At 48.7% G+C, this 24,922-nt stretch overlaps 1 protein-coding gene across 2 annotated transcripts in view; it reads right to left on the bottom strand.

Moving 5' to 3' along the window:
- CAPZB (capping actin protein of muscle Z-line subunit beta) overlaps positions 1–24,922 on the bottom strand; it is a 63,491-nt gene that overhangs the window by 7,222 nt on the left and 31,347 nt on the right. For both annotated transcript variants that reach the window (XM_066637351.1, XM_066637350.1), the window contains exons 3-6: positions 18,827–18,948; positions 15,344–15,457; positions 3,119–3,260; positions 2,106–2,222 (exon numbers count right to left, since the gene is read on the bottom strand). In XM_066637351.1, the coding sequence (XP_066493448.1) occupies positions 2,106–2,222; positions 3,119–3,260; positions 15,344–15,457; positions 18,827–18,948 (495 nt within the window). The remainder of the gene's footprint in view (positions 1–2,105; positions 2,223–3,118; positions 3,261–15,343; positions 15,458–18,826; positions 18,949–24,922) is intronic.

Below are 24,922 nucleotides of genomic sequence, written 5' to 3'. Positions count from 1 at the left end.
ACATCATCAAGCAGGAAAATTTTTAGGAATCCTACCCTGCAATCCTGTCCACACTTACCCAGAAGTAAGCCCCATTTACTATCACTGAAGAAAGCATCTTCATAGTAGCCTATTAAAAGTACAGGTCTGTGACATTTCCCAAATGCAGTCACATACCATGATAGCATCAAGTCTAATATATTAAAAATAAAATATTGAAATGAATGAGGACCCACCTGAAATTGGCTCGCGACCCACCTAGTGGGTCCCGACCCACAGTTTGAGAAACACTGCTATAGAGAAAGAAGTTTCTCCTCCCACACTCAGGATATGAGAAGCCAGGCATCTGAGCAGCCTGCCTTTCTTCCATGGGGGAGGTGGTGACACATCTCAAGGCTGCATCCCATGGGCCCACCACCCATTCAGGAACTGACCAGACCAGGGTTGGCTGCAACAGCTGCTCTCAGACCATGCCCTGGGGTGAAAGAATGTCAGTCTCTCTTCTGTGGGGGGATGAGTTCGCTGCCACAATGCACAAGGTGGCAGCCTCTGGCTTAGGTAATATTAAAGGAATCAAGTCCAATTCACAGAGGACGTGTGTGTGTGTGTGTGTGTGTGTGTGTGTGTGTGTGTGTGTGTGTGTGTGTGTGTGTGTGTGTGTGTGTGTGTGTGTGTGTGTGTGTGTGTGTAGGAGGCACACAGCAAGTGAATGGGCTGCTGGCTCCACTTCTCATAGAAAAACCAGCCCTAGGAAGTCTTCTGTTTTTTGATGCAGTTGTAAGCTATTTCTTGGTAATACGCCTGGGTTGCAGTGACCTGTAGAAATATTTGAATCCAGAGCCCGACACTCCAAATCATAACTGTGAAGTGGAGGCCAGGGGGCCAGACGCTAGCCACAGGAGCACCCGCCAAGGCAAACACAGGACCTTCCGGGATCTGCTGTCCTTGACGCACCTTGGCTCCCTCTCCATCCCTGGCTTGGCTGGGTTCTCCATTCTTCCCTGGCCTCTTCCACTGCAAGGGAGTTCTCACTTCTGCCATCACGTGAGCCATTAAATATTTGGGAAAATGCTTCCAAGGTGAGTAACTATTCAAAAGCCATGAGTGGAAGGCGGGAGGGGAAGAGACACTGCCCCTGACAGCAGCATGCAATGGGGAAGGGAGCTCCAGCCCCGGGCAGCTCCATCTGGTATCAGAGGTTTCCCCAACCCCCATTTCCAGGTGCGAACTGGGTAAAGGTGTGTGGAAAAGAGACTGCACCAAGCAGCTGCATGCCGCAGCTGCACCAGGTTTACACAAATCATGCATGCAGAGTCATACACACTTCTCATAACCAGAGAGCAACAGCTGCTACTCTCAGTCTGTGCTAGTTGAGGACAAGCAACAGCATTTGGGGCTTCTGAGCCTGGAAAAAAAGCCACGGGGAACAGACATGACTGAGACATAAAATCACACATATTGGAGAGAGAGATTCTTCTCCCATAATACTAGAAGCAAGGGTCATTCAGTGAAACAGAAGATCTGGGACAGACAAAAAGAGGTACTTTTCCCACCCAGTACATCACTAGGCTGCAGAACTCCTTGCCACAAGACATGGTTGAGAACTTAAAGGGGGACTAGACAAAGTCATGGAGGACAGGCCTAATGACTGTCATGATGCCCATGCCACGCCCGTCTAATGGCATGCGCTCTCTCTCAACGAGAGAGAGAGAGAGAGACAGAGAGAGAGAGAGAGATCTTCTGTTACTTGGCCTCCCTGCGCAGGAGCTTCCCACAAGGACAACTGGTTGGCCATGCAGGAAACGGGGGGCTGGGTCAGCTGGGTCTGACACAGGAGGCTTTTCTCCCACGACACCAGAGAGCTGCCTCCATCTCAAGTCAGCTCCTCCTCAAGTTGGTTCCTTGAGCAGCTCTTCCTCAACCTGCTCACACCCTTGGTTCCATCTACAGATTCTGCAGGGTGTGATTCTTCTCCCTGGTTTCCAACTCTACTGAAGATGTTTCGGACTCTGACGGCTGCAGCTTCATGTCACATAAAACTCCACACTGCAAGGCGGTCTAGAAGTGTGGCGCCTCTGGCTCGTGTCCCACCTGCCCGCCTCTTGCACCAGGCTGTTGTGCCCTACCTGTCTGGTGAGGCTGCCTCCGAGGTTCATCGTGCCAGACCCAGTTTTGTTTGTCTGCAGCCACAGCATAACTGTGGAGGTCAGCTTGTAATGGGCTGTGCGGCCACTCGACTTTTCCTGCAAGGGGCGGGGAAAGGGAAGGTTAGTGCTCTGAAACAGGCAGCCTCCCAAAGAGGCCAGTCCCTGCTGGAACCAACGATCTCTGGGCTGCCTGTTTGCTCATTGTCACTTGCCCTCCTTTTAACATGTCTACGTGTTAAACTGTGCAGCGAGCTTGAGTGGATGGGCAGAGTGGCAACACGATTAACGCAATACACAAGAGTTCCAATGTCCGGGTCCCTGTTCTCAAGGGCATACAATCTAGCACCTGACAGAAGCATCATTTCCAGGTGCAACTCCCTAAACAATCTGGGACCACACTGGGACCATCCTGCAAGCCACTTCAAGGCCAGTGATGGGATGCGTTTGTATACTCCAGCAGCGACTGAAGTACATTTGCTGGCAACCCAAGAGGAGGCTTTTCAGTAGTGGCTCCTACTCTGTGCAGCACTTGGCCCTAGGAAGCTAGAGGAACTCCCTCCACTTTGGGGGCAAGACTTGATACATGTTTGCGTCATGGCTAAACACACTTACATGGTCCAGAGCTGAAAACTGCCCTGTATTTTCAAAACAGCCTCAGTAAGGAGAGGCAGTTCCACAGGCTCCAATTACAGAAAGCCGCTTGAGCATCCACATGGAGGGAAGGGGAAGAAGCTCTAATTTTCCAGGCGTTTGAGGGATTTTTTGGTTACCGCTCCAACTTGTTTTTCCAAACTTCTGGAAAGGAGCTTTCCTGAACTAAACAGGAGGAAGCCGGAGGTGGGGAGAAGAGACGGGAGCCTTTCCAGGTCCCCCACAATGTTGCATTGTTCTGCAGAGCACCTGCACTCATTAGCCGCCTGGAATTTAACTGGGTGTTTGTGTGTGTCTGGTGGCTGAGGACCTGCTGGCTGCCCCCAGAGGCCAAGCTGTACCTGAACCTCCACCACGTGGATGGAATCCCAGCACCCCTTGATCTTCTTTGATCCATCGCCAGCTTTCTTAATTAGGATCACGCCAGCAAATCCATGATCCAGATCCCAGAGGTAGACAGAGGAGACGCCTCCTTCAAAATACCTGCAGCCAGGAAAGAGAGAGAGAACATACCAAGGTCAACTGCCGTTGGGCAAATATTTCACCGCTGGTTTTAATTTATTTTGCCTTTTGTTGGAGCTTTTTTTTAAAAAGGCCCCAAAGCAAACAGGGCCGTGTGCATACAGTGAAACTGTAGGACTGCAGAGCTTGGCACTGCATGGAGAACTCAGTTTCTTGAGAATCCTCCTTTCACTTTTTCACTATTTTTATTTTCTTTTTAAAGTTTCAAACCCCTATGGTTGAAGAGCATGTGGGCAGTGCTAGCAGAAGCCTCAGAAGAAGCTCAAGTTATTTTTTTATTTAATTTATCTTATGCCATGTCTCAGGGCAGCTCACAACACAAAAAACCACCACTAAAACATGTGCAATTCAAGACATTTAAAAATAGTTTAAAAATACATCAAATAGGAACAGCAAAGCAAGAGAACCAGCAGGATTCCCATCCCAGAGCAGCCTCCACTCACACTAGGAGCTGTCTGGAACAGCTGTGCCACCCTCGACCGTCCAAGGATCCTCCACTCCTGTTCTGAGACGACTTCACTCTTTCCCCCTTGCTGTCCTGATTGCTTGCAACAGTCCCCCGAATAACCACGGATGCTTTTTCCAATCCCCTTCTCAAAACCCATCTCAAAACCTGCTTTTACAGGAGTCCTTTGGCACAGCCCAATGTCCCCTTTCCCTGCTTAGCTCCTCTTGAAGTCCACGCCACCAAAACAAGGCATAGATTCTTCCGATTCACCCCAACCCCCCTCCGTAGTGTCAATACTGAATTAGCCTTTTTTTATCCTGCTCCCCTCAGTCCTGCAACACAGCACCCGAGGTGGCTTACAAACATAAAAATATATACTACTACAACAACTACAAACCCTTTAAAAAATAACACAATTATAAAGTTTAAAACTGCATGCAAACTAGCAGTACAGTAAGCCAAACAGAGAAGAGCACAGCATGCCCAGATTGTAAGTGCCTCAGGGATGGAGGCCAGTTCTTTTGGCTCTCTGCAAAGTGCTATGTGCAGGAATTGGAACCATATTGGGTAACTCTGTGAGGCTTCTTCTGTTTTGCGTCTCCCGCTGGGTGATTATGGCAGCAAAATGCCAACCACGCCATGGCCAGCAGGAAGGGAATGCCTGCCCTTCCCCAGGGGCTCCTTTCACGTCCAGTGCTTCAGTTTCAAACAGAGTTGCGACTCGGCTGGACCCTCGGCGGACACGGGACAGAATGAAAAGTTGAACTGAATAAAGAAACACGTCTAAAGAAGCAGCCAGTCTCTCGGGGGGGGGGGGGAACCCGTAATTCCCTACGCAATGGCAACGGGACCCTGCCTCACCCTTGCACAATCCCATTGACTCCAATTAATGGCAACAAGCTGTTAAAAGCACGTGAGGAACCTGGGCTGAAACTTAAAACTGCATTTATAGCTCAGTTCCTCCCAAGCCCCTTCTCTCATCACTGCTAAAGATTGTGGCTGGGAGATTTATTTTCCCGTTTTATAGCAAAGTTGCCTAATTAAGACTTAAGGGAACAGAAGTACCTGGCCCTGCAGTCTCTCTTTTATGCTACAAGAAAGAGGGAGGGGATGCTGGGACAATATCCTAATTTACGGCAGGCGGCAGCTGAGCCCAGCACTTGCAGATCAGGAGGCCCTGCGACTGGCTTCCCTGCCTGGTGTCCTGCTTTGGCGTTCAAGGCAGAGAGCAACCTCGCCGCAAGTCACCTCCCGAGCCTTTGCAATTTGTGCAAACACAGCCACCTCAGACTACTCTATGAAGGGCACTCCTGCACCCACTAACCTGCCAGACTCACTGGGCACATGTTCTTGTATCACGTTGCCCAAAAGCAACATTAAGGGGAATAATAAAAGCTTCTCCAAATATGTTAGAAGCAGGAAACCGGCCAGAGAAGCGGTTGGCCCTCTGGATGGTGAGGGAGGGAAAGGGGAGATAAAAGGAGACTTGGAGATGGCAGAGAAATTGAATGAGTTCTTTGCATCTGTCTTCATGGCAGAAGACCTCGGGCAGATACCGCTGCCCGAACGGCCCCTCCTAACCGAGGAGTTAAGTCAGATAGAGGTTAAAAGAGAAGATGTTTCAGACCTCATTGATAAATTAAAGATCAGTAAGTCACTGGGCCCTGATGGCATCTACCCAAGAGTCATTAAGGAACTGAAGAATGAAGTTGCTGTTCTCTTGACTAAAATATGCAACTTGTCCCTTGAAATGGCCATGGTGCCAGAAGACTGGAGAATAGCAAATGTCACACCGATCTTTAAAAAAGGAAGGAGGGAGGACCCGGGAAACTACAGACTGGTCAGCCTAATGTCTACTATAGGTAAGATGGTGGAAAACCTCATCAAAGATAGAATCTCCAAGCACACAGAGGAACAAGCCTTGCTGAGAGATAATCAGCCTGGCTTCTGTAAGGGTAAATCTTGCCTCACAAACCTTTTAGAATTCTCTGAAAGGGTCAACAGGCATGTGGATGCAGGAGAACCCGTGGACATTGTATATCTGGACTTTCAGAAGGTGTTTGACATGGTCCCTCACCAAAGGCTGCTGAGGAAACGCCATAGTCAGAGAATCTGAGGGCAGATCCTCTCATGGATTGAGAACTGGTTGAAGACCAGGAAACAGAGAGTGGGTGTCAATGGGCAATTTTTACAATGGAGAGAGGTAAAAAGGTGTGCCCCAAGGATCTGTCCTGGGACCTGCAATTTTCAACCTGTTCATAAATGAACTGGAGGCAGGGTTGAGCAGTGAGGTGGCCAAGTTTGTAGGCAACACCAAACTTTTCCAAGTGGTGAAGACCAGAAGTATCTCTCCAAACCATTTTTTTCTCAACACCTTTTCTAATGATCCCACTCATAGAATTGGCCTTTTATCACTGCTGCTGCACAGTGGGTCGACACTTTCATCAAGCTGTCCACCCCCCCCCCCCAAGATCTCTCTCCTGATCTGTCATAGATAGCTCAGAACTCATTAGCCTGTATGTGAAGTTTTGTTTCCCCCCCCCCAATGTGCATGACTTTACACTTACATTGAAATGCATCTGCCATTTTGCTGCCCATTCTACCAGGCAGATGCATTTCAATGTAAGTGTAAAGTCATGCACATTGCGGGGAAAAAAATCAAAACTTCACATACAGGCTAATCGGTTCTGAGCTGTCTATGACAGATCAGATCTTGGGGTGGTGGTGGACAGCTTGATAAAAGTGTCAATTCACTGTGCAGCAGCAGTGATAAAAGGCCATTTCTATGCTTGGGATCATTAGAAAAGGTATTGAGAACAAAATGGTTAATATTATAATGCCGTTGTAGAAATATATGGTAAGGCCACACCTGGAGTATTGTGTCCAGTTCTGGTTGCCACATCTTAAAAAGGACATAGTGGAAATGGAAAAGGTGCAAAAGAGAGTGACTAAAATGATTACGGGGCTGGGGCACCTTCCTTATGAGGAAAGGCTACTGCGTTTGGGCCTCTTCAGCCTAGAAAAGAGACGCCTGATGGGGGACAAGATTGAGACATACAAAATTATGCAGGGGATGGACAGAGTGGATAGGGAGATGCTCTTTGCACTCTCACACAACACCAGAACCAGGGAACATCCACTAAAATTGAGTGTTGGGAGAGTTATGACAGATAAAAGAAAATATTTCTTTACTCAGCGTGGAGTTGGTCTGTGGAACTCCTTGCCACAGCATGTGGTGACGGCATCTGGCCTACATGCCTTTAAAAGGGGATTGGACAAATTTCTGGAGGAAAAATCCATTACGGGTTACAAGCCATGATGTGAATGTGCAACCTTCTGATTTTAGAAATGGGCAATGTCAGAATGTCAGATGCAGGGCACCAGGATGTCTCTTGTTGTCTTGTGTGCTCCCTGGGGTATTTGATGGGCCACTGTGAGAGGCTGGACTAGATGGGCCTCTGGCCTGATCCAATGGGGCTGTTCTTATGTTCTTAACCACCAGGGGCACGGTGCCAAGGGCACCATCTAGCTTGTGGAAAATCTAGGCCACTCCAAAGTCTGGCACATGTGGATTGGGAGACTTTGAAAAACTCCCAAGTGCACCAGTCTGGCCGGGGTGGCTTGTCCAAATTGATCAACAGAAGCCTGTACAATACATCCACAAGTGGGCTTCAATTAAAGGAACTGTTTGCAGACAAGCTGAGTCTGGATCTGGACACATGGACTGACTACACCGTCACTTCACTTCTGCTCCAGTCAAAGTTTTGCCAAAAAATGAGAGAGGTGCAGTGCACAATAGCTTATGCTACAATAAATGTGTTGGTCTTTAAAACATGCCACAAGACCATTACTGATCTTTTCTGAAACAGATGTGTTTGAACAATCCAATACAACTACTCTTGGAGGAGGCTACCTGCTCTCTCCTGCACAAGTCACTGCCCCACACTCATCCCACCCTACAGAAGGACAACTGCCACTTCTCAGCAAAGGACATGATTCAAATCTTGTCCAATACGTGGGCCTGTCACCCCTATGCATGATCAGTGTCATGCGCACATGTATGGAGGAATTTTCTGGGGAAAGAGGAAATTCTTTCACACTAAACTTTTAAAATCATTCTTCTGATTTTAATTCAGGATGGGGGGAGGAGAAAATGAGAAATAGCAAACTGTAAGATCTCCTCCCACCAAAAAAAAAATCCAAACCCAGGGTCTTCCAATTACACATTTTACCAGCTTGCTTGGAGTTGAAACATTAATTAGAAGGAAGCGGGGGTGCAGCAAGGGCCTTAAAAAATTCTTCTTACCTTCTTTACTTTGATCCCAAGGACATGAAACGGGGGAGGGGGTGGTATGAGGGAAAACAGGCCTAATTTTTACGCGCTTCACGTTTTATGAGATTTTACATAAAGGCTTTTGCGGATATATTTTAAGAACGTGCTAAAATGTTGTCCAAGGCCACGCAAAGCCGTCCGCTATGCATTCTCACCAGAACTAACAAGCGCACACATGGAAACAATTAGGCCAGCCTTTGTACCTTTAATGAATCAAATCTAGTATTAACATTGGTTTTAAATACGAACAGGCTATTTCAAGGTGGTTTCAAGTGGGCCTCAGGTGCTTTTGTGGCAGGGATGGACCCAACGGGCAAAAGCATGGTCCGCAGGCTGTTGCAGCCAGGCTGGGACAAAGTTAGCGAAAAGGCAGCGTTGCCACCCGTGCCGGATCAGCTCCATGGTCTCCCTCATCCAAAAAGGGATGGACGTAGCTCCAGGGAGAAGACCTACTCTGTGCCAGCCCTGAAAAAAGGGAGATGTGTGGAGTGAAAGGAAACTGCTGGAAGGCCACAAATCACCACCGCTCCAGAAGGGGGGTCTCCTCTCCACTCCACCAGAGTCAAGGGAAGAGGCTGCAGGACTTCTGCCAAGGGAGACCCACCTGGCTCCCTCCCCAACGACAGGCCTTCATGCTGTGAAGCTCATTTCTGGGTCTGTCCCAGGTGAGTTCAGGCAGGGGCTCCGTGGCAGAGCCCTGCCTTTGCATGGAAAAACTCCCAGGTTCCGGTACTGGTGTCATCTCCAAGTCTTGTCGAGGGAAAACAACAGGCAGCCCTGAGCCAGGCTGGCCAAGGCTCCCATTTCATGTGTTTTTTCGTTGAACATCTGAGATCGAAGACAGAAACAGGGCACAAAGACAAGAACCTTATCCTTCAGTTGTTCCTCGTTACTCAGATCTAGACTGCCTCTGAACATGGAGGTTCTACATAAGCATCATTACAAGGAACCAGTCACAGGTCTCACTCTCCTCCCTATCTAATCTCTTCTTTAAAAGGCATCTGAGGTAGTGGCCATCACCAAATTTCAGGGCAGATAATCCTACAAACTAAAATTGCACACCGTATTCTGCACAATGGAGAGAGGTGAAAAGCGGTGTGCCCCAAGGATCTGTCCTGGGACCGGTGCTTTTCAAACTCTTCATAAATGACCTGGAGACAGGGGTGAGCAGTGAAGTGGCTAAGTTTGCAGACGACACCAAACTTTTCCGAGTGGTAAAGACCAGAAGTGATTGTGAGGAGCTCCAGAAGGATCTCTCCAGACTGGCAGAATGGGCAGCAAAATGGCAGATGCGCTTCAATGTCAGTAAGTGTAAAGTCATGCACATTGGGGCAAAAAATCAAAACTTTAGATATAGGCTGATGGGTTCTGAGCTGTCTGTGACAGATCAGGAGAGAGATCTTGGGGTGGTGGTGGACAGGTCGATGAAAGTGTCGACCCAATGTGCGGCGGCAGTGAAGAAGGCCAATTCTATGCTTGGGATCATTAGGAAGGGTATTGAGAACAAAACAGCTAGTATTATAATGCCATTGTACAAATCTATGGTAAGACCACACCTGGAGTATTGTGTCCAGTTCTGGTCGCCGCATCTCAAAAAAGACATAGTGGAAATGGAAAAGGTGCAAAAGAGAGCGACTAAGATGATTACGGGGCTGGGGCACCTTCCTTATGAGGAAAGGCGACGGCGTTTGGGCCTCTTCAGCCTAGAAAAGAGACGCCTGAGGGGGGACATGATTGAGACATACAAAATTATGCAGGGGATGGACAGAGTGGATAGGGAGATGCTCTTTACACTCTCACATAATACCAGAACCAGGGGACATCCACTAAAATTGAGTGTTGGGCGGGTTAGGACAGACAAAAGAAAATATTTCTTTACTCAGCGTGTGGTCGGTCTGTGGAACTCCTTGCCACAGGATGTGGTGCTGGCGTCTAGCCTAGACACCTTTAAAAGGGGATTGGACAAGTTTCTGGAGGAAAAATCCATTATGGGGTACAAGCCATGATGTGTATGCGCAACCTCCTGATTTTAGAAATGGGTTATGTCAGAATGCCAGATGCAGGGGAGGGCACTAGGATGAGGTCTCTTGTTAGCTGTTGTGCTCCCTGGGGCATTTGGTGGGCCGCTGTGAGATACAGGAAGCTGGACTAGATGGGCCTATGGCCTGATCCAGTGGGGCTGTTCTTATGTTCCAGGAGGGAGAATTCACATATTGAGTAAAGGAGGACTGGCTTTGGTATGCACCCCAAATCTCCTACCAGTCAGCCTCACTGTATAACCCCATTCCTGTATTTGGGGGAAGACAAATGCCTAATGCCATACAACACCCAGGACATACTGCAAGACATTAAACAGATGAAGAGTGCTGTGTTTTATATATTCCTGAGTGGGGTGATAGATGACTCTTGGTGGTGAAAACTTTGGGGGAGGACGGGGGGAGGCAAGAGCCTCTCTTGTCCAGCTACTGCTCACCAGGGTTTAAGTGAATCTGTTGGGAAGAGCAGCTATGGTTCTGCACAGGTATGTGGTCAATTCTCTCCAACACGCTCACAGGTGCAAGGCGGCCCTCAGGCAAACATACCAATTGGGTTAGGTACGTCCATTCTCCATGCCAGGGATGCTTACAAAGCACACATCTGGCCAGCAGCTGGGCTGCTGCAACAGTGGGGAGCAGCAGCCAGTTGTGGGAGAACAAAGGGAGGATTCAGGCATGATGTGAAATACTCCACGCACCACCTCCTGCAGCTTCCAATGCCGGCCAAGGCCCCCAAATCGGGAAGCCACAAGAAGGAGCACATGAGTATAGCCCAAGCAAGGCTCGCCAAACCCCACGCTCTATTCCCCACAGTGGCCGACTCAGACCCTCCCAAGAAGTGGAGGGTTGAGCAAGAACCGGTGTTCACTGGGCTTCCCTTGCTGTGTCTTTGAGGTTAACTGCCTAGCCACACAGGGGCAGGAGGTCTGGTCTAGAGGGTAGAGCCTCCATTTGCCTGAAGATTAACATCCACAAGGTCGCCAGTTCGAGGCCACCGGCACCGTGCGACCTTGAAGCAGCTGGCAAGCTGCAGCTGAGCTGTTCCATCTGCTCGGAGCGTGGGAGGATGGAGGCCAGAATGTTAAACCAGATCGGAGTGTAACACCTTGAATGTAGTGGTTCTTGAAAGAAAGAACCTTCTTTCAATTTGTAAAAATCCCTGCGTGGATTTAATAAGCCTGCCTATGTAAACCACCTTGAATAAAGTCTTGAATAAAGACCAAGAAAGGCGGTATATACATACTGTATATTATATTATTATTATATTAAGTCCGGACAACGACGTGTGAGCAATACCATTTCACCTCCATGCACACATCCCATCGCTTACAAAGGTGCCCAAGGACACCAACCATCGCTACACTCCACAGCAGCAACTTCCACAAATTAAATCTGCATAGTGGGAAGGAGGACTTGCTTGGCTGTTTTCGTTATTGCTTCAGCAAGCGGTAGAAATAAAAACAGAGTGGCGGGCGAGAACAACATGGTCTTGTGCCTGTGAAGCTTCACCAGGATAACTTGCCACTCAGGCGCAAGTTCCATGTGCTTGCGACCTGTTACATTTTCACAAATGTATATATTATCTAAGGACGCCTCCCCCAGGCAGACCCACCCACTGTCTGTCCGTCAACTACACCCAGAGGGAAGTCCCCTGTCTGCCACAAACCTGGTGCTGTGGCCCATTGTGGAAAGGCCTGGGAGAAGGGAAAAGAAAAGGATCTCCCCCCCAGCACCCCAGTGGTGGGAGGCAGGGCAGCTGCACCAGGAGTCAATCTGCAGGGGCCATCACAGCCAGTGCTGTAGCATGCGATTGTGCCTACGGTGCTGAGTTGCTGGGGGTCATCGTAAGAGTCTGGGGACCACAAGCCAAGGGCAACAGGAAGACCTCAGAAGCCCTGCCAACAGTCCCAGGTTTGGTCACACCAGAGTCACGTCCAGAGGCAAATGGAGGACGCTGGAACAGCAGCATCCAGATCAGGATCCTGGCACTGGAAAAGGAGGGGGGGCACTTTTGTCCTTTGCCTCTTGGCACACCCCAGCTCAGAGTGCACCCACCTCCACTACTGGTACCTCTGTGGGAGGAAGACCCCTCAACTGCCCTGTGTTATATGCAACACACTTTTGGCCTCCAGCCATGTGGTCACGGTGACCCGACAGCAATGAACAGGCACTGCCCGCTTCTGTGGCAGTGCGCACTAACTGGCTGGCTCCAGATGTACACCCTGGGATGAGGGAGCAGCCACCAAGAGCCTGGACAATGCAAAGAGGGAAAGGGATGGCAGGCTGTACAACAGGTCAGTGCAGAACGCAAGAACCCCAGCACCCCTTGAACAAAAGCCGACAGACCGTTGACTGAGACCGGGGAGTGCTTTGGGACCATCTCTCAATGCTGCACACAAGGAATTCACAAGTCTGGTTCTCGAAACAAAAAGGAGAAGCCAGCAGTGCTGTTCTCTTGACAAAAAGGAACAGACTCCTGCCCTGCAGCCCATCAGCCGCCACGCCTCGTCAATGTGACATTTTGCTTTGGGAAGGCCTTCGTACTAATGGTCTTTCCAGTAGGAAGGAACAGGCTCTGTTCACTTCTGAGATTCCTCCTTTCAAAACCAATCAGGGATGCTTACATTCCCTAATCGGATCCATCTTCCTCTCAATCCCCTTTTCCTCCCCCCACCCTGAACAAAACATGGAAGACTTAAAACAGATAAAGTTCATTCAGATGTTCAGCTGCTCCATATGATGATATCTGGCAACAAATATAAGCAGGATCATTACTGTAAAAGAAACAAAATAGCAACCACGTGTACCTGAGACACTCTCCTCCCAAGACATCAGGTGTGCAAATCAAAGCCCTGCTGGAACTGACCCAATAAGCAGGGTAAAAAAGGGAGACTGAAAAGTTGAAAGGACAGGCAAAGAACACGACTAGAAGTCTAGACACGACACGACTATTTCACAACAACGGCTGATTTCCAAAGATCAACGATAGAGGCACTCAAAGATTTGAGCTTGGCCAATGCATTTTTCCGATTTTGAACATGGAAGAAAATGCACACACACAAATTATGTATGACGCGAACAGAGCACGCTCTTCTCCTACTCTCTCAGTGCTAGAACTCAATAAGTTTGTGTGTGTCATCCAATGAAACTGCCTGGCGGGAGATTCAGCATGCACATCTCAACCCAGCACACAATTAATCTATGGAACCTGCTGCCACCAGAGGTGGGGACAGCCACTAGCAGAGGTGGCTTCAAGAGAGAGTTAGACCAACTCAAGGACGACAGATTTATCACTGGCTGAAGCCACGATGACTATGTGCTACCTTCGGAGGCAACTTAGGGGGCATTGGGAGCAATGGCAGGGGGGGAGCAGAAAACAACATCTTTCTCTCCTGGTTGTGGGCTACCCAGAGTCATGTGGTTGGTCATATGGGAAACAAGACATGGGACTAGACAGGACTGTGGCCTAACATGGCAGGGATCTTACAGCCGCAGACTACCTTCGCCACTAGCAAATTCTTCCCATCTTTCATAAGCACTTTGCTTGTTGCTTGTCAAGAGAAAAAGAAAAAGAAAAAGCAGGGATCAAGCAGTAGGTGGGCAGATTTTTGGATGATTGCGAAGGTCTGGCCAACAATGGATAGCAGTTATTTAAGTGCCATCTGTGGGGTTTTACAAAAAGGAAGGGGAGGCTAGACTCTGCCTCAAGGGGCTTGCAGTCTAGAATAGTGTTTCTCAAGATCTATCCTACGCTGTACCACTTCATACGGTTCAACTATTCGAAGTAGTAACTGGCAGTGACATAATTGCCAGTTACTTCTGGGTTGGGAGGCAGATGCGACATGACAAACCACCAGTAAGAGGCTCGGCGTGGACAGGAGGGCTTTTCTGAGCGCCAAAAAGCCTGCTTGGGAGCCTCCTGCTACTGTTTGTTGTGTCACATTCCTGGTCTTGCTGCTGAGTGGCGGGTGTCCAGGGTCCCCTGAGTACCACCAGACACCGCCTCAAGTACCACTGGAGATATTTGTACCACTGGTTGAGAAACACCGGTCTAGGAAACAGGCAGCAGGATCCCACCCAGAATTCACAGTCTCCGCTACCTTCATTGAAAGCCACTTTGGATACACTTTTTTAAGAGAGGAAAGACGGGATACAAATATTTAAAAATAAAGCATCAACACAACCGGTCTCTGGTCCCACTGTTGACCTGATACTCTTGCATTAAAGCCAACTCTACGCTCAAAGCAGAAGGCCTCAGAGAAAACTGTCAGGAAAATAAGTGCCAGGAAAGCACCTCACATGGCTGGAACAAAACCAGTGCGTAAGCCCCGCTGCAAAACCCACAAAGTGTACCATTTTGGAGGGAGGGCCACCTGGTGTTCCCACTGACACTGCACTCCCCTCTGCTGACCTCTGAAGCACATGTTCCACTTAGGCATTTAACTTTCTTCCTCCTTTGCAGTTGCTCTTTGTAACTTGCCTGCTACCCCTCTGGCATAAACAGAAGGGCTTAAACAACAACAAAAACCCACAAGCTGATTTTGGGGAAGCTCTTTCAAGCACCACTTACAAACACATCCTCCAAAGCCACAGGATGTTTAGAGAGGACAGTTGCTGGGTGGTTTGGACACGCAGCCACACAGCACCTAAGATGGGGGCAGCTCTGGGGTCCAGAGCCTGCCTGGCCCCCATCAGCCAAGTCCCCAACAGCACGGGTTTTGGAAAAGGAGGCTGGAAAAAGAAAACTAGGGAATACTTGCCACACTCCATTGCCAAACAGGAGGCAAGAGGTGGGCTCAGAGAAGGCAGGGGCACAATGCTTCTTTGAAGCTGGATGATGAAAAGGCAGAGATAAAAATAACACTAATGGTTCCTTGCAGTAAAAAAAACACACCACATTAAAAACCCACCCTCCTTAAAAGTAAAAGGGAGAGGTAGTCCAGCTGTCCACACCCTGATCTGCTAACTTTCTCCTTTCAAGGAGTTTTCCCATGCAGAGGAGCATTCAATGCCACTATTCTCTTTTGTCTTCATTTTATTAAAATTTTATGAATAGGTTTGCTTGCTGCCATTCTGAGGAACAGTTTGTCCTGCTTCAGGACCTGATTGCTGCATCCACAACTCCTCTACTACCTGTGAGTACAGGACTCTGCCGCTATCTCACGGTCATAACAGATCTGTACTTGCCCCATAAATAATTAAACAGGTGCACTACAAGCTTACGTACAAGTCCCTGTACTGGTCAAAGGCATTGTTTGCTTCCACCTCCAGTTTCCGCAGGCGAGCGGATGGCATGGCCCCGTCTTCCAGAGGGGGGTCATATTTGTTGCTCCACGGTGATCTGAGAGAAGAGAGAATGAAATGGGTCACTTGGGAACGCACAAAAAAAGGGTGCTCTAAAAAGCAACTAGGTTTGCTGCATTGCAAGTAGCAGGAGTCTGAGAGTAAAATGGCCTTCTCAGTGATGACACCCAAGCTAGGGAAGAGCCTCCCCAGAGAGGCACACCTGGCCTCCTCACTGTGAGAGAGTCTGTGAAAGCTGTGTTTTCACTAAGCTTTCTAGATCAGGGGTGCACAAACGTGTAGGCAGGAGGGCCACATCATCTCTCTGACACTGTGTCAGGGGCCGGAAAAAAAAGAATTCACATTTCAAATTTGAATAAATTTATATAATTTACATAAACGGAACTTATGTGGATGAACGAATAAATTCAAACCAGTTCATAAACACTTTCTAACACGGGGAGGGGGTATCGTCAAGCCAGTTCATAAGCACTTTCACACACAGAGAGAGGGGGCACCTTCAAGCTGCTGCCACTCCAAGGTTGTGGTGGTGCCAAAGCACTCACTCTCCTACTCGTCCTTGCGCAGGCAAGACGTGCTGCTGCTGGGTTGCGGCAGTGCCAGAGTGCGCACACACTTGTTTGCCCGCTTGCCCTCCCTCGCACACGTGTTCTCTCCAGCATGCTCTCCCCCTTCCCGCATGTTGCGATTCAGTGCTCCCTGCCCAGTCATCCCCTGCTGCCCCAGGCTCCAGGAGTGCGCTGCTCGTGAGCCAGGCAAGGAAAGACCGGCCCAGCGTGCACGCAAGGCCTTTTATACTGAGAAAGTAATGCAGTGCCATGAACTAATGTGACACCTGAAGGCACTGTGTGACCTGATGAGTATAAAAGGCCTTGTGCGTGTGCTAGGCTGGTCTTTCCTTCGCTGCCGGTTGAGCTTCACAGATGCGAAGCTCAAGGCAGTGATGGAAAGCCAGACCCAGAGATCACGTGGGCCCTGGTGAGTATTCAGCGGGCCAAGTGGGGGACCCCCTGGGGGCCAGATGAGAAGGCCCCCTGGGCCGGAAGTGGCCCGCAGGCCAGGGTTTGAGCAGCCCTAGATCTATTAAAGTGGACGCACTGCGATGCTTTTTCGCCTGGTACACACTCCTGTGCTGAAAGGTGGGATATAGATTTTTTTAAAACACTGCAAGCTCTTAGTCAGTTGTAAATCTCAGCCTCTTCTTGTCATTGTCTTTGTTCACTGCACCATACTCAGCACAATTTCATTTTTAATACTAATTTATGTTAGTCAGCTGTGGGCAGGCAGACGAACAAGGAGGGCTGCAACTTTTTAAAAAGTGCCCAAATTAATTGAGTGACAGTCTTCACTCGGAGGGAGTGCCTCTTCTCAGACGCTGCCTACAGCAACAGGCAAATGGACAAGAAGAGGCAAATGGCAGATTAAGAAGAGGCACCTCCTCCCGCGCAAGAGTGGGGGGAGAATACCTCTTCTAAGATGGCACCAGCAACCTACAGGCACTGTGTGATGCATACATGTGCCACAGCGAGAATGTCTCAGAAGAGGCACTCTCTTGTGCATGCGAGGGAAGCCTCCTGCTGCTCAAGAATCAGGCACTACCCAAAAAACAAACAGAACACCTGCTTTCTTTTTCAGATGTTCCTGCTCAAATTCAGCTTTAGACAAATTAACTTATTGACCAAAACATCTTTAATTGGGCAAGAGGCAAAGTAAGTAGCGCTGTGGGGCTACCGCTGCTCGCAGACTTGTGTGCAAGAGGACAAAGAAGGGGAACAACCACAATATCCTGTTTTCCTTTGCTTCAGACTCATTCGAGGGAACCACTTTGGGGTTTTTTTTTGCCTGCTGTTTGAGAACATGCGCTTGCCATCTGGAGCAGGTAACTGCTGTTCTAGGACACCCCCTCTTTGTATTTTAACAAGGTGGGCTTGATTTAATTGTGGTTAGCAAATCTGTTCCACAGAACAAGGGAATGCAATCTCAGAGCAGCATAGCCATAAGTTAATGCTTTCTGGCCTGCAGAACGTGCCCTCCCCCAGGAGAGAATGCTAGCTGCAGCAGTAATTTTATCCACCAGAAATTCATAACATTACCCCCCCCCCCAAATGTTTTCATAGCAGACAAGCACTCAAAACACATTTAAGGGTTTAGATGGGAGGCTGTTTGGAAGGAAAGTAGGTTGGGCTCAAGTGTCAAGCGTCTTGCCTGCCTAACGCAATGGGATGATTTTTGCTTCAGCTAACAGGTTTCAAGCTGGGCTGCTGGCACCGACTTTGCCCCATAAGGATTCTATTTGAAGAAAGCGATCAAGACAAGGATAGGGACATGTGGAGAAAGTCAAGGGGCCTTAGAGCTTTCCATGAACACTTTTTGAAAAAGAAAAAGAAAGAGGCTAGCTTTCATACCAGTGACAGCTGGGATCTTTGAGATAGGAGAGTTAATGTGTACTTTTCACTTGAGTGGCAGGCGGGAACTGGCCTGGATCTGCTTGCAGTAACCGGGATCAGGCCTCAGTCATTATGGCACAAACAGCCAGCTTAAGGAACAGAATTCCTGTCTTTCAGAGCACCTGGCTTTCTAGAAATTGCGAGGTGAGGGTCAAGATACAAACATCTGGACATCTTTATGAGCAGACAATGCTGCTGCCTGCCTAGCCAGACCACAGATCTATCCAGCTCAGCACTGCCAACTCTGACAGGCAGTGTTTCTCCAGGCTCTTTCTCAACCCTACCCAGAGGCGCTGCCAGGGACTGAACCTGGACTTTCCATTTGTCAACCATGTTCTCAGCCATTGAGCTATGCCCTCCTTAATCAGTGAGAAAGGTGATCCCACTAATAAGCTGCAAAAACCACAGCACACAGAGGTTGCACCACATCGCATTATTTTCTATAAGATGCTCAACATAACCTTTCCAAAATGACTGGGAAGATCCAGGGTGGGGGAAGATTCAGGGTGGGGACTCTCCTCTTTGGCATACAGGAATTTTTTTGGCGGGGGGGGGGGAATTGGACAGAAGTCCCTAGAAAAATATGAACTGATTGCAGGTGTGTCCACTTCTAGATGCTTTGGAAGTCACCGACAGCTCCAGACTGGTTCTTGTCTTTAAACCCCCCCCCCCAACTTCTGCTTGCTGGGTCAGCAGAAGATTCCACCAGCTGCACTGATGCTTATAGCGTGAAGCTATTCTCAATTAAATCGGCTTCATGAGTCTTACAGCACTGCTCAAGATGGCTTTTAAATGAGACAAGGTCCTTCACCACCTCTCCCCCCAAGCTAACAACAGTTTCCCAAATAACAAGACTGATATGTACACAAATGATGACATTTGCCATAAAGAGAAAACCATAAAGACTTTTAGATATGCTGTGGGGGGGTTACTTCCCCACCAGGGGGGCCCCCTGTCACCTGTATGAGTCTCCATCTCTGTTGTAGTCGCACAATAGATAATCTTTCCCCACCACTTTGTCGCGAGCAATTTTCAAGGGCTGGTCAACTGAAGACAGAAGATCTTCGCAGAGGCTCGGGACCTGGGGAGGAGGGATGGAGACACAAAACACAAAAATCAGATGAACATATCTTGATGCCAACACTCCAAGGAAAGCTAAACACAGACTTAATTTAATTGTCTCAGCTACAACTTCTCTTAAAACCTGGATTTTACACAAATGCGTAATCTCCTTAAATTTGAGGGTTGTTGTTTGTTTTTTTAATGACCCTCCGATGATAGGCTCTTTATAAAGGAGAACTGGGACAGAACACCTTCTGTCAGTCACCTGCAGCAAAAGTAAAAGAGCTTTCGCTTTACGTCGTGGTGGGGAATGCAGAGCCTGGAGAGCTGCCATAGGTGGCATCCCCTACAACTGGCACAGAGTCAGCAAGCTGGGCAGGGACTATAGAGGAAAGCTGCCTTGTACCAAGTTAGTCTCTCCATCCACCTGGCGGAGCTGCATCTTCACAGACTGGCAGCATCCAGACAGAGAAGGCTCTTTCCCAGGCCTCCTTGGAGACGCTGCCAAGGAAGGAATCTGGGGTCTTCTACGGGCTTTGTTCCCTGAGCTACAACCCGTTCCTCGCCTGCACCAAAAATGAGGTCCCAGGAACTCCCACCCCCCACCCCGGCGTCAAGCACCTGGTTCCAACCAGAGTCCTCAGTTTCTTGTTCAATTCTACAGAGTCATAATAATATTCCTGAGGTGCCTACAAAATACCTCACAATGTAAAGATCAACACAACGATAAGTTGTTGACCTGCAAACTTATAATCTAAATATGCAACTGGGAGGTTGGGGGAGACACAGGAAGAAGAGAGCCCAGGATGTCTTAAACTAAAATCACTGCAGTTAACCTGGAGAGCCTGGAAGAAAGAATGAAAGGGGAAAAAATAGGCCTTAAGGAGCTCCTTACAAGCGGGACTGGGTTATGCCAAGATCTGGGGACAGTGAGTTGCACAGGCAGGGTCCTAGGTGAGCTGCCCGGGCTTCCGTGTTTTCTGCATCGTGACAGGCCAATGGCCCCGCCCCTCTCCCTCCCTCCCTCCCCCGAAAGTGCACTGCACACGCACAGAGGTCTAAACAAATTCAGATCTCATTACCACAGCCACTCGTGTGGTCTCATAAAGCTAAATGCATATAGAGTCTGGGTGTCTGTTTCTTGCCAATCGAGGCCTGTAAAGAAATTGCTGAAGAAAAAAAAATTAAGGAGTGGGGGGGGGAGAGACAGAGATGGGGGTAAATATTTATAATGGAGTGGAAATCCAAGAGCTGCTAAGAGAATAAGCTGCCTGAGAAAAGCCAACTTAATTTTTTCCACTAGCTCATGCTCTGGGTGGAGTTTAATATACTTTCCAGGCTGCCTGCCAAGTATTACCATACCGGTTAACTTTTTATTTTTAAAAAGGGTCATATCTAGCAGATGCATATGGAGATTCTTTTGAGGACTGCAGGAATGCTGCGGCGGTATGCGTTTAAACAGACCCTCTCCAGAAGTGCAGTAGAAACTAATACATTGCTTAGTGTCGCTTGAGCATGAAAAGCCTTTTGCATGTATTGTCTTGATGTTGTCTTCACAACAGCTTTGTAAGTTAATGAGTGCCATTCTCCCTTTATTGCAGATGCGGAAGACTGAGGCCAGAGGGAGCAGTTTCCCCAAGGAGAGATTCAAACCAGGGAGGTTCTGACTCACAATTTGGTCTATTAGCTGCTATGCAACACCAGCCTTCTTACAACCACAAAATAAATCAAAGCTGTACACAAAAAGTTACTAGTCCACACACAAAACCCACACCTAGAACTAGGATGAGCTCACTGGCATCTTTTTGGAGGGGGAAACAGAGGACTCTTGTACACAAGTGCATGAGAGATGAAACCTCCTAAAGGCAACACTTTATAATAAAGTTTGCTTTTCTTTTATGCAATGTATTTAGTTATCTAACACCCTGCTTCTTATATAAAGATAAGAAGCTAGCTTCCACCAAGCCAGGCCTTTGATGGATACATCCAGTTCAATATTGCTTACATCGACTCAGGGCTCCAGGTAGGGAAGGGGCTTTTCCCAGTCCTGCCTGAAAATACACACAAAATGGGGACTCTACCCCCCCCCAGCTATGGCACTTGTCCTCCGCTTATAAGAGCCACATGGGGGGCACGTCCATGTGGTCTCCCATTCAGGCTCTGGACAACGTCATCCTTGCTTAGTAGCTACAGCAGCATGTACAGCTTCAGGTCAAGACCCTTAAGTGTTGCCCCAGCCTAGGCCAAGATTTCCACTCTGCCTTGCTTCACGTCCTGCATGAACTGCATGTCCAGCAGAAGGCTCACATTTACAGATATGGTACCGTGGGAAAAAGAAGGCAACCCAAGAACAAGCCACAAACCAGCAGCTTTGTGGCAGCTTTCTAGGTCACAGAAAGGCACCCTCTGATGAACAAGTGGACAGGTTCCCACAACCTGGGGGGTGGGGGAAAGGTGGCTGATTCATGTAGCACACATCTCGATGCAGACCATCCCCAAACACAAAGAGGAAAAAGTCTCTTGAAGATTGAAAGTTTTGTCTTTTAGGACAGAGAATGAATGGGGCCACTATCTTGAACAGGGCTGCCAAGGAGTGGCCGTGATCGGAAAGGGGCACCGGGATCAGCAGCAGACAAAGAGGAGGACAAATTGAAAGAACAGGCCCCGCCATGCTGCAGTGGATGTCGGACAAGGATTCTGTTGTCCTGCTGAAATGTTAATCTGGCTGGGAGTCAGTGAAGCAGGTACTGGCACAAAGTTTTAATTAAAAAATAAACCATCTTTCCAGCCAGCAGGACAAGTGGTCACCTGTGTGGTGGCAGAAACCAGACACCTCCCGAAGCAGCTGGCCAAACCTTTACTTCCTGCTTGAGAGCCAGACGCTGCCGGACTGAAGTTAGCATTTAAAAAGCTGGCTGTGTCAAGATAAAATTTGTGGCAGGTTGTGTTGAGGAAGGTGTTTGGAGGCAGCGTTGAAATGCACTGAAAAGTCCACTTCCTGACCTAAAGTTTCTGAAAAGGGTGGACCTTCCTGGGGATGGAAAGAGAGGGAAAACACACCCACCCACCCCAAATTTGTTTCCATTTGATTGGAGTCAAAGGACTTGGAAAGTAGTCACACCAGCAGGACCTGATGGATCCCTGGACTGACCCATGCAGGCAGCTATCAGGTACTTGCAGTTCCTAATATTTTGGGGGGTCACCTGCCTCAAGGGTTGTGGAGTAAATGGAAGCCCGAGGCAGCCAGTCCCAACACAGGCCTGCCATCTAGAGTGAAGACAGAACAGGGAGCAGAGGGAAAGAGAATCTGCTGGGGAGGAGAGCAGCCATGGTCCTGCGAGGGTGGACGCAGCACTGACCACACCCTGCAGTGGGACAGGAACAGTCCCTGTTGCCCTCAAGGGACTTCCAGGAAACCTCTTTGCCCCGGTTGGTCACTTGGTCTGCACAGCTCAGGACTCCGGACGCGGCTGGCAGTGGCTCTCCAGCAGGCCTGCTTTCTGGCGGGGAAGAATCCAGAACATTCCACTGTAAGTCTGAGCTTCAAGCTCTGGTTCTTCTTCAAATTCCTTGGACTGATATCATCACACGGGGGTGGTGGGAAGATGATCAAGAGAGTCAGTCCAGATCAATACGAAAGCCATTTAGGCTGGAGCCAAGAAGAATCAGCCCACGCTGCCACAACATCAACTGCACCGGGCTCACCTAAGTACAATCTGAATGTCTATTTTGGACGCATTTCTAATAAAATGCCAGCTACAGGGCCAGCTCCTGGCACACAAGGAAACATGTCAAATGCTGCCCTCCCCAACCTGGCGACGTGCCAGCCTTTGCTCCTCCCACTCCCACCCCCTCCCAAGTTGGAAAAGGAAGAGGTGCAGAGCAACGGAAGCAAGTGGGTGAGCAGGAATGAGCACCCGCCTCACCAATCTGCCGCCTCAGTCCGCCTCACAGATGGGATTGGCCCTGGTTTCACTAAGTCATTTGATGAACCTCAAGGAGGAGACTGCAGAACTCCGGAAGATGCAGAAGATGCTACTAAGATGATTCGAGGGGTGGAGCACCTGCTGTACCAGGAAAGACTACAGCTTTGGGAGTTTTAGATTAGAGCAGGGGTCTCCAAAACCCGGCCCGGGGGCCAGATGTGGCCCGCGGCAAGCCTCTATCCGGACCGCAGCCAGCCTCTGGCCCAGTTGACCAAATACAACCAGAGTTGTGCTTGTGGGGTGGGAGAATGGGGGTCCATTTAAGTATGTGCTTTATTTCTTGGGCTGTGTTGGTGCTTGGAGAAAACCTGGACCTTTGAGTCCATTCATTTATTCATTCATCTAAGTTCTATCTCTAACATATTTAATGTTTTTTTCCAGCCCTCGACATTGTGCCAGATATCTGATACAGCCCTTTGACCAAAACGTTTAGAGACCTCTGGATTAGAGGAAATGTGGGGGCAAAACACACATAATTGGGGCTTATAAAATAATGTACTGTATAGTGCAGAGCAGCTTTGCTCTTTCTCATAATACTACAATCAAAATTTGAAATCAGTTTGAAATCCACTACAATCAAACTGAGTAGCAGAAGATTCAGGCCTGACAAAAAGAAGACCTCTCCTCTGGGTGCATCATTAGCCTACGGCAGTGGTTCTAACACATTTAGCATCGGGACCCACATTTTAGAATGCAAATCTGTCAGGGCTCACCAGAAGTTATGTCATGACCGGAAGTGACATCATCAAGCAGGAAACTTTTTAACAATCCTAGGATGCAATCCTACCCACACTTACCCAGGAATAAGTCCCATTGACTATCATTGTTAAAAGAATATACATAGTAGCTTGTTAAAAGTAGAGGTCTGTAACATTTCCCCAAATGCGGTCACATACCATGGTAGCATCAAGTCTAATATAATAAAAATAAAGTATTGAAATGAATGGGGACCCACCTGAAACTGGTTCGCAACCCGCCTAGTGGGTCCTGACCCACAGTTTGAGAAACACTGGCCTACAGGATTCATTGCCACAAGATGTGGTGAGGACAGTTAGCTTGGATGGGTTTCAAAGGAGACTGGGAAAAATCAAGTCTGCTGTTGGCTAGTGGCTATGATGAATCTGCGCTAACTCCAGGTCCAGTCTATCCCTCGAATACTACTCACAAGGAGCAGTCTGCCTTCCTCTCCTGCTTTTGGGCTTCCTACTGGGCAGCTGATGGGCCATAATGAGCAACAGAGAATGGGACTGGATGGGTGCCCTTGGGCCTGATCCAGCAGGGCTTTCCTCATGCTGGGCTGCTAAACTAACCAAAACACCAAGCCAAATGCATGCAATGCAACAGGGAAGGGCCGGGAAGTCCAAGACGCATTCTCTTCCTCCTCACGGGTGGGGCAGGGCATCATTGCCTGGATTCCAAGCTCAGATTTAGTGCAGAATATTAGAAACCATCAACATCTGGGGGAGAGTTTGGAAGCTGGAGCATCTTAAACATCATGAGGAGGACTCTGGTGCGCAATGACTTCCCTGTCTCTAAAAGCTGCTTGCAGCTCAATTCAAACCAAGTCCCCTCCTCGGCAGCCTCCTGCGTGCATTTCCACAAAGGAGAGGTCTTAAACGCGTTTTGACGGTAATCTTTTCTAAGCTGAAGACATTTCCATTTTCAGCAGCACTTGCCGAGTGGAAAACTGGCTCGTGCCGAGGGGCACAGTATTAATTGTGCCAAGTTTCAGCCAATAATCCTCACTTTGGCTTTTCAGCAGCTGCTTGTAGTACTAAGAGGCACGGACTGCACCCTGCCCAGTGCACTCAGCACCTTCTGAAGGAATGCCAAGTCCACCAAAGCTGCCCTTTTGAACTCAGTGAGGTGCTGGCGGTGCCTTCCTTCCAATCCAGGGTTTGAACCAAGCTGGACAAGACAAGGCCTGACCACTGCCTTGCTGGGCATCCCTGCCTTTGCTGCCTCAGCTTTTGCCAACTCGGCTTCAGGAATCCAGACCATCAAGCA

Source organism: Tiliqua scincoides, chromosome 9 (assembly GCF_035046505.1).
Source record: "Tiliqua scincoides isolate rTilSci1 chromosome 9, rTilSci1.hap2, whole genome shotgun sequence".
In the NCBI taxonomy this organism is placed as follows: domain Eukaryota; kingdom Metazoa; phylum Chordata; class Lepidosauria; order Squamata; family Scincidae; genus Tiliqua; species Tiliqua scincoides.
The sequence above is the reverse complement of the archived record's forward strand: the minus strand, read 5'-3'. Positions and strand labels throughout refer to the sequence as shown.